Here is a 21,645-nt window from a genome sequence, read left to right as displayed (position 1 = left end):
TCTGTAAACGTGCATAACTCCAGTAAGTCATGGTAATTTTTCCTTTTTTTCTACCTGACTTCAGGTAGCAGGGGAAATGGCAGATCATGCAGATTATGTGCTTATGTGCTCTCAGATGCATCCTAATTACATCCCTCATGAATGCTTCCTTAAATCTCCTTAAGGAGAGTGATAATATATACTGAAGCTTTATTAAGGCTCCAAACTATTGTAGTGTTTTGAAGGTGGAGGATAAAAGTTAAGTGCTTTCAAAACCAAAAAAAAAACCAAACCTTTTATGATCTCTGAGAAGTTGTTCATAAGGTTTTTAGTTTTCCTTCCAGTGTACATTTACTTTGAGTTCAGATAGTGTGAGACTTCATGCATAGAAAAGGTGGTTCTGGTTCCTTTATTGGCTTTGTGTAGCTTCCTAGATTGTAGCCCTCACATTCATAAGAGAAAAATTAGCACTATTGAAAATTTTGCATAAAGGAATATGATTTTCTGTTTGTACAGTGAGTTGGTTTAAGTTAATTTACTAGGTCAAGATTCTCTGATTTACTGGTTAGTTTTTGGAATGGATTAAAACTTACTACTAGTAATTAGAAAATCTTCTATGATTGGGCAGTTGTATTTACATTACAAAAAAATCTTTGCGGTCTTTGGTGTTTAAATTGATTATTTTCAAAAATAATTCAGAATCTTTCAAGAAAGCAGCTGACTTATACTAAATCTGGAAAACGAGATAATAAGAACAGATACTAAAATAGGTACTATTTTCAGTTGTAGCGAGATTGTGTGCACCTGTACAGTCAGACTCGTCAATGTCCTTTGTTGTTTTGCAGCCCAAAAAATGGAGTCTGAGTTACTTGTCTGTTTTCTTCTAGAAGTTGAACATAGCACAAGGGCCTAAATTGTTCCTCTGAATTTTTTTCTTCCTTCACATGAACATAGTTATGCTTCTAATATACCGCAGAGTTTTGTTTGACTGTGAAGTGTAATGGCACTACATTAGTCTTTTCTGTCCACTTTCACTATGTGTTCTAAGGTTCTCTGCTAGACTGCTACATCTTGTGGTATTTCAGGTATTTTAGGTTCTCTAATAACAGATACAAGTCACTAGATAGATATTGAAGATATTGAAGATAGATAGATAGGTAGAATAGGTAGATATTGAAGTGTAGTTGGGGGTGTCCAGAAAAATATGACTTATTTTATTAGAAGAAATGCTTTGTTGAACCTCCACTTGCTCTTTCCTTTGGGATTAAGTTGCAAACTTGGGAGCTTACTTGTAAACTTGTGGTGCTGTTTTAGCATCCTGTTTGTTATCATTGTTACTTTTGCTTCCTCCTACGAACTTGCACCTTTAACTCTTTTGTCACAGGAAGTTAATTTAGTTGATTATGTGGCTGAAGAGTAATGATAGGACCACAGGAAATCCTGGCTGAAACCAGTATTGTTCTCTTTTTACTTTCGTGGTGATTTTGTATTTGCAGGATACTCTTTGACTTAGGACTGTATGGTACTTCGACTTAAAAAAGGTGATGCTTTTTGCAGTGTACATGCACAATAGCCAACAGTTTTTGAGATGAGCAGTCTTTTCTGCAAAAGATCTAAAAGTAAATGGAAGTTGCAGATGAGAATTTGTGGATGAGAACTTGGCAAAATGGGTCAAAGTGGGTTGATTTCAGTAAACATTAAATGTATACATTCTGAAGATTTGGGCCTAGGACATCTTGAAAATTTCTTGCAGTCATTTCGCAAATTAATGTGTATTAAATTATTTTCCTAGGAAAAAAATTCTGTAACAGATTTCTAGAGAAAGGCTTCTCAGCTTTGTAAATTGGGATCTCACTTTCCTGTTAATCATGTTTTCTGTATTCATGTGTCAAAAGAAGTAGTAATACAAGAGAGGTTTTCGCCCTTGGAGTTGCCCAAAATTTATGCAAATTTTTCTTTTTTTTTAAATTTAATTAAAAAGTATCTGTTTACTAAAGGAGCTGGAGGGAGTAATCAGTTCTTAAGGAGTTGTATCTGCTGGTTATGCTAGGAGTCTGAACACAGCCTCCTGTTTAAAAAACCCCAAGAAAACAGAAAACCAACAAAGCTCAAGAAATAATTTAATGAGCAGAAGTGACTAATAACGTTGGTTTTCCTGTTAATTGTGCATTTTGGTTGATTGGAGTCCCTGAGTTAAGGTTTTGTTGTAATTACAGCACCTGAATGGGACGGTGTCTGCTTCACCCCTCATCCTGTCCTCCTGCTGCTACCTAGGGCAACACTCTGGGACAAAGAAGAAAGGGGATGCTATTGTAGGCTCTGTGAGTTTAGGAGTCTTTCCTATCACATGCCTACTTTCATGGGGTATGCAAAAAGTTAATTGTCTTTGAAATATCTTCTTCTTAGTAATATCTGGTTCAGGTCAGGTCATGGGGTAGAAGGTAGGATGAGACTTGGATGCAAACATGCAGTGTGATGCTCTGTGAGTGCAGGAGTCTTGTTGCTTTCATCTTTGTGTCACTCTCCTGACAAGAGATAAATAAGTATATTTATGTGTATGTATGCTTACATGTTGATATAATTTTAATAATAGTAATAAAATAATGATATAATTGTAATGTACTTATAGAAATAATTATATTTTTATATAAAGGGTCATGTTGGTTGTGATGATACCTAGTCAAAATTATTGATTTAAAAATAAATTCATGTCTGTCTGAGAGCAATTGTAAATCTAGGGATGAAGACCACATGTTTCTGAATAATTGTGGTTTGTTTGCTTTTTATGGACTAGGAGTAAAAAAAATTACATAATGGCTATTGTTAATATCAGCTGTTCATTTACTGCAGTATGTAAAGTTTTTAATTTATGTGCCAGCATTATTTGAAAAAACAACAAAAAAGTAATCCCAAAATACCTTATTGTAAGAAAGAGTCCTTTCCATGTAGGCATTTAGATAAGCAGCACATTTCCTCTGAATGAATATTGATAAAGTTGCTTACAGTACTTATACTGTAGTATATCTGGACAGAATTCAAGCTTTTTAGGTGTGTGTTTCTTTTTGCACAGATGTTTTTTGAATGCAGTTTGAGAAATTGAGAATAAGCAATCAGTTTATTATATTTTTATGACAGAGAAGGACATCGGTGGAAAGTAATATCAACATAGTTGGCAAGGTATAGATAAGTAGGAAAAGGTATGAATAGTGGATGAGTTTAATATGAGTGGTTGGGAGAAAATATAGTTTGAATGCTTCCATGTGTTGCAGAATAAAGCTGAATTATCCTTTATGTTTGACATAATATAGGCCTAAGATATGAGATTTTAGTAATACATTAGTTTCAGTAATCTGTTTCATTTGCTAATGATATATCCAGAGAATTTGAAAAAGACTTGACCCATTTCTCAAGTAGGTTTAAAAGTAACAAGCTCTTTTTGAAAGTCACATGAATACGTACACTCATGACCCATGCCTGCAATTCTAACTAATTCTAAATACACATTTGATGCTTCATGACTAGTTTGTATTTTTAGTAATAGCATTTGGGTGCTGGTTTTGTATGGATGTGTTAAGAATTTACAGGATTCGGATTTCTGAAAGCTTTGGCCATCTTGCACCTTGTTAAGCTAGCATTAATGTCATATGTTGCTCCAAGCAAAGTCCAACAAAGACTTTGAAGTCTGGAGGAAGAGGAGATGCCATAACCTGGTGCTTGAATTGAATTGGGGACTCTTTGCTGAACAGGGAAAGATGATGAAATAATTGGGAAATCTGGTTTAGTCGTGTAATGTGTAGTATAAATAATACATACTAAAAAGAAATGTTCGCTTGCTTGCATTTTACTGTGAGTTACTTCCTTTGGAAACTGTGAATTCACCTCCCTAAAAGTAGATTTTTTCTCACATAACAAACCTTGTGTAAACTAATTCCAGAGTGAAAAGTACTAAATTCCTTGCATTAATTTTGCTTCTGACTTGGTTATAAGGTTTCTAGATTGACAATATTTAAAAATGATAAGAACTAACTAAAAACTGTGTATGTTACCTACTTCTGAAGTGTGGTTGCTTTACTGAGGTAACTAAATAAGTGCTCTCCTGAAAACTGCTTTGTTTGTATGTAAATTAAGGAATTTGTGTTCTGTACTCTTTTGAAAACATTCCCAAATTCCTTATTATCCCATTGATAAATCTCAGACTTATTTGTGTGCTATGTCTTACCATGGTGTCTTGGGTTAGTGCAGTGGTGTTTTGGAAGTAGGTGGAGCCACACGGGTGGCTCTTGTAAGAAGCTGCTGGAAGCTCCCCCATTTCCAATCCCTGCTCCGCCTCTGCCCATGGCACCTCTCTGAGTAACATATTCAAGAAAGGGAAAATGAACAGTAGAAATACAAGAAAAATACCCACAGAGCAGAGTAGAGAATTAAGTGGGAGAGAAGTGCCAGAGAGAAGACATAAAGGTCAGTGAAGAAGGAGGGGGAAAGGTGCCCAAGCAGAGATTTCCCTGCAGCCCATGGTGAGGTGGCAGCTGTGCCCCTGCAGCCCATGGAGCAGCACAGTGGAACAGTCCCTGAAGAGGCATGGTGGAGCAGTCCTTGAAGGACCATGGTGGGATAAATGTAGATTTGTAGCCTCAGAAGTGTCACAGGTGGGCAGACGTGAAAAGTCAGCCTGTGCAGGATTGCACAGAGGAGCAGGTGTGGATCTACAGCCATGGAGGACCCTGTACTGGAAGATGTGACTTGCCAAAGCCGACTGTGTCTCTGTGGGCAGCCCACTCTGGAGCAGTCTGTTCCTGAGGGACTGCACCTGGTGAGAGGGAGTCATGTCAGAGGTCTGTGAAGGACTTTCCCATGAGAAGGACTCCACATTGGAGCAGAGGAAGAATGTGAGGAATCCTCACCCTGAGGAGGGAAAGCGACAGAAACAACTTGTGGTGAACTGACCCTGAGCCCCAACTCCTCATTCCCCTGTGCCACTGAGGGAATGGCAAGAGTAAATAATCTGGGCCTGGGAAGAAGGGATGGATGGGGGGAGATCTGGACGTGTTTCCTTTTTTCTCATTGTAGATTATATTTGATTTTTTTCCTTTCCAAGCTGAACCTGTCTGTTTGTTGCCTGTTACAGTAACTGGGGAATGCAAACCCCCCTATGCTTGGCTGGTAAAGGGACTTGAGCACAAATCCTATGAGAAAGGGCTGAGGGAGCTGGGGGTGTTCAGTCTGGAGAAGAAGAGGCTCAGGGGAGACCTCATCACTCTCTACAACTCCCTGAAAGGAGGGTGTAGCCAGGGAAGGGTCAGTCTCTTCTCCCAGGCAGCTACCAGTAAGACACCAGGGCATGGACTTAAGCTCTGTTAGGGGAGATTTAGTTTAGATATTAGGAAAAAATTATTTACAGAGAGGATGATCAGGCATTGGAATGGGCTGCCCAGGAAGGTGGTGGATTCTCTGTCCCTGGACGTTTTTAAGAAGAGACTGAATGTGGCATTCAGTGCCATGGTCTGGGAACCACAGAGGTAGTAGATGATCTCAGAAGTTCTTTCCACCCTGGATGACTCTGTGATTCTGTGAATAAACATGTCTGCATGCCTTCAGGGCTATAATATTACTGCTATCACAGAGACATGGTAGGAAAGCTCCTTTGTCTGGAATATGAGTATGGCTGGACATAAACTATTTAGGAAGAACAGGAGGAGGGGGTGTCACCCTTTATATCACTGACCAGGTGGAGTTAATGGAGCTCTGTCTGGGGATGGATGGGCAGCTGACAAAGACCCTAGGGGTTAGGATTAAAGGAAAGTCAGGGGCAAGAGATATCATAGTAGAGGTCTGCTACAAGCCACCCAACCGTGATGACCAGGTGGATAAGCCTCTCTTTACACAGATGGGAGCTGTTTTATACTTGAAGGCGATGGCCTTCATGGGGGAGTTTAATCACCCTGACATCTGCTGGAGAGACAATGCAGAAAAGCACCAGCATTCCTAGGAACTTCCTTGAGTGCATTGAACACAACTTCCTCCTCCAGCTGGAAGAGGAACCACCCAGAAAAGGAGCTTTGTTAGATCATGTTCTCACCAACAGAAATGAGATGATGAATGATGTAAAACTCTGTGGAGGACTAGGCTGCACTGACCATGACACTGTAGAATTGAAAGAACACCTCAGGTACCAATATAGATTGGGGACTGAGCTGTTGGAGAGCAGCATAAGGGAAAAGGACCTGGGGGTCCTGGTGGATGGAAGGATGGCCATGAGCCAACAATGTGCCCTCGTGACCAAGAAGGCCAATGGCATCCTGGGGTGCATTAGAAGGGGCCATGGCTAGTAGGTCAAGAAAATTTAATTTCCCATGGGGAATTAAATTGAAAGAAGACTCTTACTTTAAGCTCAGCCCTGCAAATGCATGCATGAAAGAGTTCATGGCTTTGAGGTCACTCATTTCTGATTTGGCATCGATGAGGTTTCTGAAATGTATGGTGTGTATGTGTTTTGAAACAGTGTCCATTTAAAGGGTGGTTTGAAGAATGTTTTATACTTAGGTAATAGAAATACATGGGAGCCTAAAAACTCAATAGTGAAATTGAAACAAATGAAAACAGTTAAAGTTTCTCTGGTTTCATAAAGAATTTGATCCCCCAATGATTTGACTTCTAGACTTAACTCCTTATTGCATCTTTGGTGATACAGAGGACGTGGTGGTCAAAGCAAAGGACAGTGGCACAAGAATCTCTTATGCTTGTGAACACATATGCAAAGATCTATATAGTTTATGTGGGAACTTGCTACTTACAGAACATGTGTTCTGTAGGGTATTTATAGGTGTTAGGAAATATTGTCATCCTCAGGTCAAGATTCTGTTGAAAGTTTGGTTTATATTAATGGGAATCATTGATCTCTTTTGAAGTGGTAATAGATTTTAGTGTTTCAACTGCACTGAAGATTTATTAAAATTGCCATGTGGTAAAACGTTGTCAAAATAACAGCAGCTTAATCAGCATTATTTCACATTGATCACCTAATAAGGAAGATGATTGTAGTTGAGAAATAGGGTGCCATATCTGGTGCACAGCTATGTACTTAAGCAGTATGATGTGGTATCCATTCTCAGGTGGGAGAAACCAAGTTTATTATAGGCAATCTACATTCTGATGACATTGAACTTTCAAATGATTAGTTATTTTTAAATTTTAATTATGTAAGTTTTAAGGTGACTCTGAGAGAATGCTGAAGTTCTAGGATCATTGCAGATCTTTAAGGAATGCTGTCAATTAAATAAAGGACCACTGCTAAAGTCATAATTCCCTTAGAGGTACTGAATCATAGAATAATTTGGGTTGGAAGGGATCTCTAAAGGTCATCTAGTCCAATCCCCCTACAGTAAGCAGAGACACCCTCAACTAAATCAGATTGCTCAGAGCCTCATCAAGCCTCACCTTGAATATCTCCAGGGATGAGGCATCAACTACCTCCTTGAGCAACCTGTTAATTTTTACACCTCTCTCATGGTAAAGAATATTTTTCTAACATCAAATATCAATCTACTTTTCTATTAATTTAAAACCATTGCACATTGTCCTATCACTGCAAGCCCTTCTAAACAGTCCCTCTCCAGCCTTCCTGTAGGTCACCTTCAGATACTGAAAGTTTGCTACTAGGTTTTCCCAGACACTTCTTTTCTCCCCCATCTCCCTCATCCTGTCTTTGTAGGTTAGGTGTTCCAGCCCTCTGGTCATTTTTGTAGCCCTCCTCTGGACCTGCTCCATCAGATCCAGATCCTTCCTGTACTGAGGGCTCCAGATCTGGATGCAGCACTCCAGGTGAGGTCTTACCAGAGCAGAGCAAAGTGGCAGAATTGCCTCTTGATTTGTTGGCTGTGCTTTTTTTGATGCCACCTAGAATGGAATTGGCCTTCTGGGCTGCAGGTGCTCACTGTTGGGTCATGTCCAGCTTTTTGTCCACCGGCACCCCCAAATCCTTTTCTGCAGGGCTGCTTTCTAAAACCTCATCCCCAAGCCTGTACTGATAATGTGGATTATTCCAACCCAGGTGCAGGATGCTGCCCTTGGTCATGTGGAAACTCATGAGGTTCAGCTGGGCCCACCTCTCCAGTTTGTCCAGGTCCTTCTGAATGACATCTCATCCCTCTGGCCCATCGACAGCACCATTCAGCTTGGTGTCATCCATAAACTTGATGGTGCACTTGATCCCACTGTCTGTATAACTTATAAGAATATTAAAATAGTACATTTTCCAGTACAGAAACCTGAAGGTTTATTAATTTTTATAATAATAATATTTTAAATAATTATGTTATATGTAATACAATATGCAATATAATTATAATTTTATAATATTAAATTTAGTGTAGTTTGTAATATTACTATTATCATTACCATTAATATTACAATATTATATGTTGTTTTTAATATTACAATTTGGCATAAGTTATATAAAAATAATTCTTTCTTCTATGAGTTTTGTACTTTAAATTGAAGTTTAGACATTATTGTCAGATACGGATCATGAATGCAAGACTTCAAATGACATCTTTCATTTCAAATATTGTCCCAAAGGCAGAAGTAGGAGTGTAATTGTTTGCATTTGTATGATATTCACTGCTCAGAATTCTCCAGTCCTGACTGGAACTTTTGAGGTCTGTTGCAGTACAACTACAAGCGTCATTGAAACCAGCTGTATATGAAGCAGGTTTATGCCGTGTTTTAAAGAGGAAACAAGATATTTTGTTACATTATGTCTGTTCATATAGTGAGAGCTTTCCTGTGACATCCTGCAGACTAAATTTTCTGCTGTTATAGTTCAGCTCCACTGCTAAACTGTGTTTGTACATACAGAGGTTGGACCAGATGATCTTTGACGTCCTTTCCAACCTGGCATTCTGTGATGAATTCGGGCCTAAAAGCATGGTAATGAGGGAGTGAGAGGCAGCACTCAGGTGATTCATGTGCCATGTGAGGCTTGGCAGGTGTGCATTTTGACAAGGGGAAAGTGTAAGTGTATGCTAAGAAAACGTGGTTACACAAGCAAGAGTTTGTAGAGTGTGTTTACCCACCTTCTCACATGGTTTAGACCATATCCTTCAACTAAGAGATTAAAAGTGCTTCCAGTTTTCAGCTTCTACAGCTTTTTTGCCTCAAAAATGAAAATGAATGTTAGTTATTCACATGAGATGTAATGAAACTCAGTATCAGCAAAAAATCAAATACTTGGCCTCAGTATATTTGCTTCATCTAAATGACTGTAAAAACAGTCTTTCTTTCTAATTAAAATTCTGAAGTAAAAGCAAAGCAGGGTGATACTGTGTAGCTTGAGTCCTTGTTTGTTAGTCCCAATTTGATGAATATGAAAGGCACTTAAAAGTAGTGGTGCTAAAAGGAGAAAGGACATGCATCACATAATTTGAGAAGGGGTAGTAGCAGGGCACTGGTACTGAAACTGGGACTTTGGAAGAGAGACTCCAGAGGGGTAGACTGGAATTTGAAATGAAGTAAGACCTGGACTCAGATGATGGCTTCTGTGACTGGTAAGACAATGTGATGTTGGCCTGGAGGTAATGAGAGAGAGACATGAGCAGACTGATACAAAAGTAGGCAAGGTACAGATGTAGAGAAAGCTGAGGAGGCTGTGGGCAGAAACCATCAGACGTCATGGCAAAGCTGTGTGAGGACAGGACAACAAGGTACCAGATCGGTAGTCTTGTGGGAGAGGTTAGGACTGAATAGTTGGGAGCTGGAAGCACTGGCATGAGGAGTCACAGCAGGGAAGAGATGAAACTGGATCATGTGTTTTGAGGCACAAGAGAAGGGACTGCAGGGCAGGCTGTGATATTGGATGTTTAAGTATTCCTTAAAATCCTTCTTCAGGTTCAGAAATGGGACAGGAGACTACTAACGTTCCATGAAGTACCTCAGAATCTGAGCAGGGGGCATAATCGGTGCTGGTCCATTCAGAGAGTGACAGCCTTCAGCGCTGGTGCTTTGATCAGTGAGGATCATGTACAAGATGCCTGTTTTCTGTCACCCACAGTTGCTAGCTTTCTTCTGGTGAAATACTTCTATATTACTACAGTATGCATCAGAATTTTTAGACAGGATCAATTCTTATTTTTGAACAAGAGGACTGCAAGAATTAGACATAAAAGAGATATGAAAGAATTCTTTAATTAAGGATGCAAACCTGTAAATGTGGTAGAAATTAAATTGCAGAATCAATAATTCCCTATTCTTTAGACTGAAGCACTGTTGACTTGCAAAGTAATTTTTCCTCCCACCTTTTTTTTTTTTTTCCCCCTCCCCTTAAAATGTGCTGTGTAGTTGCACCCTCTCTGTTTCTTACATAAAATTCAGTTTTTTTTCTCTGCTTAATCAACACATAATCTTTCACAAACAGTAAGATAGTGTTTTTCAAGATCATAGTCAGCTTAGTAGGTAGTATCTCTGATGATATATAATACATAGTGGTTATTATTTAATAATAATATTATTTACATAAGAAAAAGTATTGCATTAAAGGACTAAGAATTCACTTTAAGTATTAATTTTTGATGCCTGGTTTATTTTGATTCTTCAGAAAATTTAGTAATTATAACAATTGATTTTATTTACAGTATAAGCATCCAGCATTTTTGACAGCATATTGAGTTACATGTCAAATGTTGAGGAATGCAAAGGTTAAGTTTGACTGTCAGAAGTAGGATTTTAATTGACTTTTCTCCGGCTCTGTGACACCATGAGGGATGGAGTCTAAACAGCATTCTGCTTTATTGGTGTCAAGACCCCCTTTCTCTTTTTGTTACCCTTGCAGGTTTTTTAAATATTAAAAACCTTTTTTCTTTCTGCTCTTGACTTGTTCCCACAGTGTTTCAGCTCTCTTTACTAGGTGGAACACAAGTCCTATGGTAAAGATTTTAATGCCTGCAGTACAGAAGATGCATCAGAATGCCAGCACAGTGGGATGAATTAAAGTTCAGTATTTCACTTTGCTGCTAGTATAATAATATTTAAACATAGGGTCGTTTACTGAAATTTGTGTGACAAGAAGGAATGGCAGTGCAAAAAAATGGCCATAGCTTTATGTGGTATGGAAGCATTGCCCAGATCTGCAGCAGATGTCATGAATTTATTTTTCATTTGAGTCTGGGGACAGAAAGAACAGAAGTACTCTCATATGTCTAGGAAGGATTTTGTTTCAGTCTCTGATTTTAAAGTTCCTGTTGAAGAATCTTTTGTGGTAGCTGTGGCCAAAGATGGGCTGGATTGTCTCTGTTTGACCTAGATGAGAACAGATATTTTTTTTTTTCCAAGATGAATAGGATCCAGAATATTGGGTCTTTCTATAACATAGCGTAGGAATTTGTGGACATGCTTCTCATTTTTGGAAGATGCCAGATTCCTAACTTGTACTTGCAGATGTTGTCACGTAACTGTTCATCAGGAAAAGCAGTTGAAAAATGTTCTGAGTGAGTGAAAGGTGAGTCTTAACTGTTAAAACTGAGAGTATTTGTGGTTTGTATGTTTTACATTCCTTTAACTAATGTTTGGTGGTTCAGCTGCTATTGCTCTTGACTGCAGTGTTTTTGCATTGGATTCCTCTGGAGAATGAACAGAAATTGCAACAAAGGTTTCTTGTGATGTTTTACCAATCTTGGGTAGACAGAGAGGAGAGATTTCCATCTCTCATCATCCTCTAAGCAGCTCTGCCTTGCTGATTGTCAATTATTTCTCCTTTCTTTTGAGGAATACTGATTATTTTGGGAGAATACTCTCTCATGTTTTTTGAAACCTCCAGTTGTGGTCTGTCTTAACTCAAAAATGCTATTTATGCATTTCATAACCACAGCTGATAGAAGCCAGTGGAAAATAAATAAGTTTTGACTGAGCCTGTAAAAAAAAAAAAATCCTTCCTGGAATTTAGCAGAAATTTCAAAACTGCAGAATGCTTTTAAAAACAAAGCTATCAATGAATTATTTTATATATTTAATTTTTTTTTCAAGGACAGCATTAGGAAGACTTGCAGAGCCTTCAGTTTAATGGCAATCTCCTAGGTTATGTTGTTTTTCTCCTTTGCATGGTAAAACTCTGTATGTATTGCTAGCTGGACTCAGTGATCTTAGAGGTCTTTTCTAACCGTGAACATTCTGTGATTATTTTTAATGATTGAGGAAAGGGGGCTTTGTCTTGAAGTGTCAAGTAGCTAGTTTGCTATGGTGATTATTTTCCAATCTATTTGAGGCTGAGAAAACTGGGTTTGTTCAGCCTTTAGAAGAGAGACCTTGTTTGGATGTTCCAGTGCTTAAAGGGTGGCTACAAAGAAGGTGAAGACTACCTATTTGCAAAGAGTCACATGGATAAAAAAAGGTCTAATGGACACAAGTTGTTCCTGGGGGGATTCTAATTGGACACAAGATAAATATTTCACCATTGGGACAGTCAGATATTGGAATGGTCTCCCAGGGAAAATGGTGGATTCCCCCACTTTGAAAAATGTAAAATCTCAGCTCTTCAGGGTGCTGAAACATCCCATATATATGATTCTGTGATATTAAACCTTCACCATTGTTTTTTACAGTTTTGGTGTATACAGCTTTTGGTTTCTGTATCTTTGACTTGACAGGGTATTTAGCATTGAAGAAGCAGTGGGCAGGAAGCTGGATTTTCTATGTGATCCCTGGATCACTGAGGAAGGAACTCCTTTAGGAAGTAAGACATGGTAGCTCACTGAGATCTGTAGTCAAGGGGACTGTTGATAATCTGAGCAGTTAGCCAGCCTGTTTATTCTAATAGCAGCTATGGCATCGGTGAGGCACTGAGAGGAATGAAACAGCTGTCTGAGTATGTGCCTTCCAAGACCCTTGGACAGACCAAGTTTTCTCTACTGAATATTGCTGTTGCCCCAGAACTGCAGATGTTTGCACAGCAGACAAACAACTCTGATGATAAAGCAAACTGACCTCTTTTGGAACAAGGTATTTGGAGCACATCCCTAAGGCATTTTTAAATTTTCTTCTCCCCCCCTTTTTTTTTTCTTTATTTTTCTTGGGCTTTATCTTTTTTTATAAAGCTGCTTGACTATACATTCACATGTCTGTTGCTAGCAGTGGTTAAAAAAATTAAAGAGATGGGTTTACAGACTTTTCCACTAACACTGATTCTTACAGATCATTCAACCTGATCCAAACCTATTTCTGTGAGCTGTATTTTACTGAAGTAGTTAGAATGATGTTTATTTTTCCAGTGTCCTTATGGGAACCCTGGAAGTTTCCAACATGTAATAATTAAAGGAGGACAGGACTTTCTTTACAGTATGAATGAGGAGAAATTTTGTGGTTTAAATAGCTATGCTGCTGCGTGTTAACAAGATGTTTTGCCTTGTACTTTAGCCAGGTCTGTAATGGTCAAAAAATGTTGAAGTTCAGAACTACACTTTTGTTTTCAGTCACTTTTTTTTTTCAAGTTATAAGGCTTTAATTGCTTGTTTTAATTTATTTACTATTCTTTGTTGGTGGTATTAATATTTATATAAATCACTTGGTAAGTACATCTGAAACTGTACCAGTAAGACAATACTTTTTTTGTTACTTATTTTTCCTACTGCAAGACCTTTCTCCTAAGTTATAAAAAAATTAATTGAAGGTTTGGGAATCTCTGTGAAGTTGATGAGTATACTTGTTTAAATTACATTTTAAAGTTGTTTTAAATGTAATATTAAACTGTATTTCAATTGCATAATACATTTTTGAATGACATTATTATAAACTTAAAAATATCACTAAAGTGGAAATATCAAATGTATCGTTACTCTTCATACCTAAACCCTAGTTTTTTACGTTGTAAGTTGATGTTTCTGTAGTTACAACAAATGTAAGTCGTAGGAGAGAACTGATTCTTAGGCCCTGAGGAATTTTGGATAAATTGACTAAGAGATTTTTAAAGGAGTTCATCCTCCTCTTTGGAGACAGACTGAGGAAGTTGTGTTTGCTCTGCCTGGAGGAGTGAGGAGTCTCCACAAGGACCTTATAGCAGCTTTCCTGTACCAGAAGGGGACAAGAAAACTGGGGAGGGACTTCTTGCATGGGCTTGTAGAGAGAGGATGAGGAACAATAGTTTAAAACCTGAAGAGGCGGGGAGATTTACATTAAACATTAGAAGGAAATTATTTACTCTGAAGGTGGTAAGACACTGGAACAGGTTGCCCAGGGAAGTAGTGGAAACCCCATCTCTGTTATTATTCAAGGCCAGGTTGGATGGGGCTCTAGGCAACCTGATCTACCCTGCCCATGGTGGGAGGGTTGGATCTAGATGATCTTTAAGGTCCCTTCCAACCCTAGCTGTTCTATGATCCTGTTCATCATGATTGCACTAACATCAGTGAGTTAGTGCTGCATTGCTTAACACGAGAAACATGAGACCCTACATCTGTACACTGTTGGTTTTCAGATGTGATTTGAATGCTAATATAAGGACTAGGATTTTGCGAACTTTTATTTCTTATTTTGACTCACTTTATAAGAGTGCTTTGGTAAATAGTAGGCAGTAGAGGTTCGGACCAAGAGTTTTTTAGTGCCTTGAGGTACATGTTAGTATGAAAATACTGAATTGAATGGTGAGTTATCTGTATCAGTATGAGGTTTGGGTTTTATTTGTTTTGGTTTGATTGTTTGTTTTGTTTGTTTGGTTGTTTTTGTTTTTTTTTAAAGCAGTATTAGTTCATAACATTAGAAAGATAAAATACTGAGTATTAGGAGAAAAACTAGGTTTCTCTGTGTGTCTAGTATGATATGGTTGGAGCTTTTAAAAAACAGTTCCCATTACTGTTTAATAACATTGTTCTCAAAAGGTTTTTCTGCAATATGATGCCTGTTGCAACTCTTCATTTCAAATAAAGCTGTACTAAATCCATCAGTCTTTGTGTGGATAGAAATGGACAGAGATGGGTCACTGTAGCGTGAAAGCATGAGCTGAAAAGGTTTTTGTGGGCCATGAAAAATGGCTACCTTACAATGCACTTTTTGTTTCTTTCTCGGTCCATGTATGTGACGGTCAGCACCTTGTCTATTACAAAAATACTGTCCCTGTTTTCTAGCTGTGAAACCATGAGTGAAATATCTGAAGTTGCTTGTTTAGGATCACAGAGATAGAATGCCTTCAAACCAGAAATTGAGCACCCATTCTAATCCTGAGTACACTTGGTTATACAACCTTCTTTTATGGGCAACTTTTATGAATTGTATTTACTGAAGCTTCTGGTTTAGTAATAGATTTAATTTGTATAAAGTATTAAACATGTTCTTATAACAATTATTTCTAAAATAATTATGTCTTTTTCCTGTTTAATTATTTAACGTTTTGGAGTTTTTTTTCTTTTATACCAAGGTTGTATTATGTGGTTTTTGAGGTAGAATTATCAGTACCCCAAATGTTTTGCATGCATGCAGAGAGTATGTATTACTGAACTGGGACTGGTTAGTAGTACTGTTAAATGGGGATGAATGAGAAGAACAGTTCTCCTGATGCTTTCTGGATGCTGTTTGATTCACTGAGATTACTTGGGTGGAATGCAGTACCTTATTTTGGTTACCACTTCCAAAGATCCTAAAGAGAGGAAAAAGAAGAGGGAAATTCAATTTTACTTAATGTACATGAGTTTTTTTCACTGAATGTTTTAATAATGTTTCGTGTACAACTGATCATGCTTCCAGAAGCCAAGAATTTTGACTATTAAGTGTCCCTTGTTGAGGAGAAGTGGCTTTCAAAAATATTGCATGGTACATTGTGTAGGCCAATCTTATCCTTCCAGTTATCATTCATCAGCATTTTAATTTTTCATTGAAGACAATATTGTTTTGCTGTTTAGCAGAGTAAATCATTGTTGTCAAAAGTGAACTTATTTTATCATCCTTTGTTTTGCAACCAGAGTTAATCATGCATTTCTATGAACTCAAAAGACTGTAGAAATACATAGTCAATTTGTCTTTTTTTTCCCTCCTTTTTTCTTTTTGTCTTTAGATTTTAAAAAAAACAGAAGCAAAATTACTTAATAAATTTTCTCACAGCAGTTTTGGCTTAGATCTTACTGGCCATTATGTCTAGATTTAAACTTGGTTATATTACATTACAGAATATAGGTATATAAGGAAATAGTCTGCTGTTTTCAGGGCTCTGATTACACCTATCCCATGTTACTGACACCTTTTGTTGTTTTTTGTTTGTTTTGTTGTTTGTTTTTTTTCTAGTTTGGTGGGTTTGGTGTTTTTAAATTTTTTGTATTTTCTTTTGTTTCAGCCAAACCTTTTACATCTAAAGTGAAGCAGATGCGACTACATAAAGAAGATTTTGAAATCCTGAAAGTGATTGGTCGAGGAGCCTTTGGGGAGGTATGTATGTAAAGGAGGTGGAAGGAAGGGCTTGAATAATGCTTTTGCAAATATGCATCACTGAGGAAAGACAGTTAATAGCAATATACTGATATATGGGTTGTTACACTATTTAGGCATAATGGGTATTGTAGGCCTAATTTTTAATGTTTTAATGTTTGATACAAGAGCATTTATACATTCTTGAACAACTCTTTTTAAGTCTTTTAAATTTGGAGAGAAAGCAAGTTCACATGGGTTAAAATATGACGTTTCAACTGTCCAATGATAAATCATTTGCTTGACTGTAATTCTTTCGAGTCATGAGGTGAAGTCCAGTGAGTTAATGATGGTATAAAGGTCTAGTAATTTCTAATCATCCTAATAACTAAATAGTCTGAAAGTAGTTTTCAGCAATTTAAATAACTGCATGTGGATATTGATGTTCTAAGAACAAAGAGAAATCTCCCATTCCTGTCACTTAATTTCCTATTTTTTAATGAACGCTTGAATATTTTTCCTGTATTTCTTTTGAAGAGTTTAGCAACTGTTAGTTCCCTTTTAGTTGTCACCTACTGCTATCAAACTATATAATTTTTTCTACATTTGATAAAAGCCATCTCTTACTTCAAGTCATCAAATAAGACTGTGGATTGCTAGGCATTACACTAGGCATGTCAGATTATATAGATTGAGGAAATTTCAGTAAAATAGCATCGACTTTCTGCCCCTTCTTAATTACAGTAGGTGCATAAGCTTCATTCTTATCCGTATGTCCTGCATGGAAGAGCAACCTAATGTATAATGGTGCCTTGAGTATTTTTAAGCTTCTGCAAAAGGCACTGCATACTGTCTGCATACATGTGAGCTGAAACCTGAGCAATGCACTCCCTTGGAGGAGTACAGAGGAGTAGTCTGAGAAGCCAGAGATCAGGCTAGGAAAGCAAAAGCACAGAGAGAATTAGGTCTGGCAGAAGAACATAAAGGACAACAGAAAAAATTTCTATAGGTTTATCAATAATAAGAGAAAGAAAGACTAGGGAAAAAGTGGACCTACTCCAGAAGGAAACGGAAGAGCTGGTCACCCAAGATGTAGAGAAGGCTGAGATACTCCGTGACTACTTCACCTCTGTCATCACTGGCAACAACTCTGGTCACACCCTCCATGGTACAGAATGTAAAGGATAAAAGGGAGATCCCCCCACTGTAGATGAAGATCAGCTTCAAGACCACCTAAAGAACCTGAAGGTGAACAAGTCCGTTGGACCCGATGGCATTCACCCACAGTTCTTGAAAAAACTGGCAAATGAAGTTGCAGAGCCACTATCCATCAGATTTGAAAATTCACGTAGTCTGGTGAAGTACCTGCTGACTGGAAAAGAGGAAACATAACCCCCATTTTCAAAAATAGAAAAAAAGAAGACCCAGGGAACTAAAAGCCAGTTTGTGTAGCCTCTGGGCTTGGCGAGATCATGGAGCTGATCCTCCTGAAGGTTTTGCTAACGCAGGCAGATAATAAGGGGATGGTTGGTGGCACCAACCAGGCTTCACGAAGAGCAAGTCCTGCCTGACTAATTTGATGGCCTTTTACAGTGGAGTCACAACATCAGTGGACAAAAGCAGAGCAACAGATGTCATCTGCCTGGACCTGTGCAAAGCATTTGACAATGTTCTGCACAACATTCTGATCTCTAAACTGGAATGATACTCATTGGATGCCATCCAGAGGGACCTTGGCAGGCTCGACAAGTGGGCTCATGCAAACTGGATGAAGTTCAGCAAGGCCAAGTGCAAGGTTCTGTACCTGGGTTTAGGCAATCCCATGGCTGGTTTTGCTGTAGAGTGGTAATTCTTTATAAAGGAGACTGAACGCTCAAGTTACTTATGATCATTTATTTTTAGTCTGAACCTCTGCAAAAAGTAGAACGTTGCATTCTCCATGTTGATGTAAATACTTCTGTTTTAAAGATCACCTTTTCTTGTGCTAGATAATAGCTGCAGCTGAGTTCAGGTATGCTGCAACCAGCTGTATGATCTGGACAGCCTGGTGGGACAACTGAAAGAGGAAGTGTAGGAGTTGAGGCGTATTTGGGAATGTGGAGCTACATCTTATTGGCCTTGAGGCACCACAAGAAGCAGAGGATTCCCTGCCTTCTAGACACCAGGCAGAAGGAAGGGACTGAAGAGATGAGGAGGGAGAATGGAAAAAGATCCCTGCTCAGAGCAAATTGCTTTCCAGTTTCTCCCACCTTTCCAGATGCCTCGGCATAATAGATATGGGGCACTGGAACTGGAGGACCTGGCAAATGAGAATGTTGATAAAGGGGAGTTGCCCAGACAAGCAGCCTCATGCATTGGGACAACTCCTGTAAAAAATAAAAGGAGGGTAATTGTCACAGGAGATTCCCTCCTGAGGGGAAGAGAGGGCCCGGTGTGCCAACCAGACCCATCCCACAGGGAAGTCTGCTGCCTCTCTGGGGCTTGGGTCAGAGGTGTAAGGAGGAAAGTCCCAGCTCTGGTGCAAACCTCTGATTACTGCCCATTAATGGTCATGCAGGTGAGCAGTGATGAGATTTCCATCACAGGGCTATTTACTGTTAGCAAGAGATGGAGTCGAACTATACACAAGGGGGAAAAGTATTCTTGGTCAGAAGCTTGCAGGGCTCATTAAGAAGGCTTTAAACTAGTTTCGAAGTGGAAAGGGAACAAAACCAGGCCCACTAGAGATGAGGCTAGGGGTGGCATGGCAATGTTAGGGGTTAAACTAATAGCCCAGATTAAGTGCATCTACACCAATGCACACAGCATGGGCAACAAACATGAGGAGCTGGAAGCCTTTGTGCAACAGGACAAGTACAATCTAGTCACCACGAGAAAACGTGGTGGGAGAACTCTCATGACTGGAATGCTGCAATGGACAGCTATAAGTTCTTCAGAAAGGATAGGAAAGGAGAGGCAGGTGGCTCTGTATGTTAGGGAGTGTTTTGATTGTCTAGAGCTTGATGATGGTAGTGATGATAAGGTTGTCAACTTCCAGTTGACCATAGAAGGCCTCATTAGCACCTTCTTCTTGGATTGGTAGTCTATAATAGACACCCACATGCCCCTTAATTCTTACCTACAGGCTTTCAACCCCTTCTACCTCTCCCCCTGGGTGCTAGTTGCTCTAGTTGCTCTGACACATAAAGAGCAATACCACTGCCTCACTCCAGTGGGCATTGTGATACAGATACTGATTAATAATAATAATAAGTTTGAGTGCTTGTTTATTTATTTGTTTATTTATCATGGGAGGGGGTGTTGACAGTTGGACATAGTGCTCTTGCAGGTCTTTTCCAACAATGACAATTCTGTGATTCTGTGTAGGATGGGAGAATTATATGGGTGGTTTCTTGGCAGAAGAATGATGTATTAAACCTGCCTTATATTGTCTTTAAGAGAAATAATTTTTGTCTGCTAAATAAGCATCCAACTCCACAGCACCTAAACCACAAAACCCCCTGTAGTTCTTTCTCAGGAAGCTTCTTAGTCATGAATCATCTCATGAAGACTAACAGTGTAACTTTACCCATCCTCTTCTTGGAACAGCCTGTGTAATAAGATAGCTTTTCTGTTTTAGGAACAGTGTTTTCTTCTAATTCCTTATCTGAGAAATACAGCATGACTCCACTTGTCAAAACCTTGCAGCAAGGGGAAAACTGAAGTTCTCTCTATTAAGATGCTCGGGTTTTTATGTTCTTAAATAGAACTTATTAAATATTTGCAATGATATTTGTTAAATTTTTGTACTAGCTTAAAAAAGACAGGTTTGAAGTCCTACACATACACTTATTGAAGAAAAGTTCTGTATGAAATGACTAATTTTTTCTTCAAATAACCTGTAAATATCTGAGAAATGCTGAAAAAAGGACAACCAAATTTTACTGCATGATAAACTACCGAAATCTGTATATATATGAAATTGCGAAGTACTGGTATGATTTACTACTGAAGTGGTATACTGAGACAGATTAAGAAATCTGAAAGAATGTTTTCTCTTTCCAGCAAACTATAAATGAGACTGAGGTTGATCCTAAGTTACTGGCAGGAGTAATTTTTGTCTCCTCAATCAACAGAATTCTGAAATTCTGTAGACTACAAAGTTAGTGCAAGTTTTCTTTGGCACAGGCTGTTCTTATTTTTATGGAGTGGAATCACAGAATGGTTATGGTTGGAAGGAATGTTAAGGATCATCAAGATCCAACCCCCCTGCACAGGCAGGAACACCTCCCACCAGACCAGGTTGCACAAGGCCTCATACAACCTGGCCTGGAACACTTCCAGGGAGGGGACATTGACAACCTCCCTAGGCAACCCATTCCTGTATCTTACTACCCTCATGGTGAAGAATTTTTTCCAAATATCTAACCTATATCTGCCCTCTTTGAGTTTTAAACCCTTATCCTTTGTCCTATCACTACCTGGTCAGGTGAAAAGTCCCTCCCCAGCTTTCCTGTAGGCCCCTCCATGTACTGGAAGGCTGCTGTGAGGTCTCCCCAGAGCCAGGCTGAATAGCCCCAGCACTTTCAATCTGTCTTCATAGCAGAGGTGATCCAGCACTTTGATCATCTTCATGGCCCTTCTCTGGACCCTCTCCAGAAGGTCTGTATCTTTATCTTTCCTGCTCTGGGGGCTCCAAAGCTGCATGCAGTATTCCATGTGGGATCTCACAGGAGCAGAGGGGCTGAATCCCCTCCCTTTCCCTGCTGTCCGTGCTGCTTTTGATGCAGCCCAGGATGCTATTGGCCTTCTGGGCTGTGAGCACTCACTGGCGGCTCATGTCCAGCTTCTCATCTACTAACACCCCCAAGTCCTTTTCTTCAGGGCTACTCTGTGTGCATTCTCCCCCAGCCTCCTATTTTGTGCTTGTGTTGGATGAACTCATGTTCGGGACCTTGCACTTGGCCACACTGAGGTTTATTAGGTTGGCATGGGCCCAGCTCTCCAGCCTGTCACCGTCCCTAAAAAATGACATGCCCCTTCTCCTACATTACTTATTTAAACATTTTTGTAAGAGGTCAGTCTTCAGAAAATGCAGATGTTTTACTTGGAGGAGGATGCTAATTCTTGTAAAATTAATAATGTGGACATCAAGTGCTTCATTGTGCTGTCTTCAGGCAGCATGATATGAAAAGCTTACCAAACAACTCTAAACAAGACTTCAGACTTGTGAGTTGAAGAATGCTGCAAGGAAATGTGGAGCAACTGCACAGTGGCTCTTAGCCGTGTCCCTCAGCAATATCAAAGTCAGCTTAG

At 39.0% G+C, this 21,645-nt stretch overlaps 1 protein-coding gene across 1 annotated transcript in view; it reads left to right on the top strand.

The window, feature by feature from the left end:
• Positions 1-21,645, top strand: part of CDC42BPA (CDC42 binding protein kinase alpha) — a 170,951-nt gene that overhangs the window by 27,798 nt on the left and 121,508 nt on the right. Inside the window, 1 exon segment of the mRNA XM_030446583.1 lies at positions 16,280-16,371. Within this exon segment, the coding sequence (XP_030302443.1) occupies positions 16,280-16,371 (92 nt within the window).

Source organism: Calypte anna, chromosome 3 (genome assembly GCF_003957555.1).
Source record: "Calypte anna isolate BGI_N300 chromosome 3, bCalAnn1_v1.p, whole genome shotgun sequence".
NCBI lineage: Eukaryota > Metazoa > Chordata > Aves > Apodiformes > Trochilidae > Calypte > Calypte anna.
This window is presented reverse-complemented; position numbering and strand designations above follow the sequence as displayed.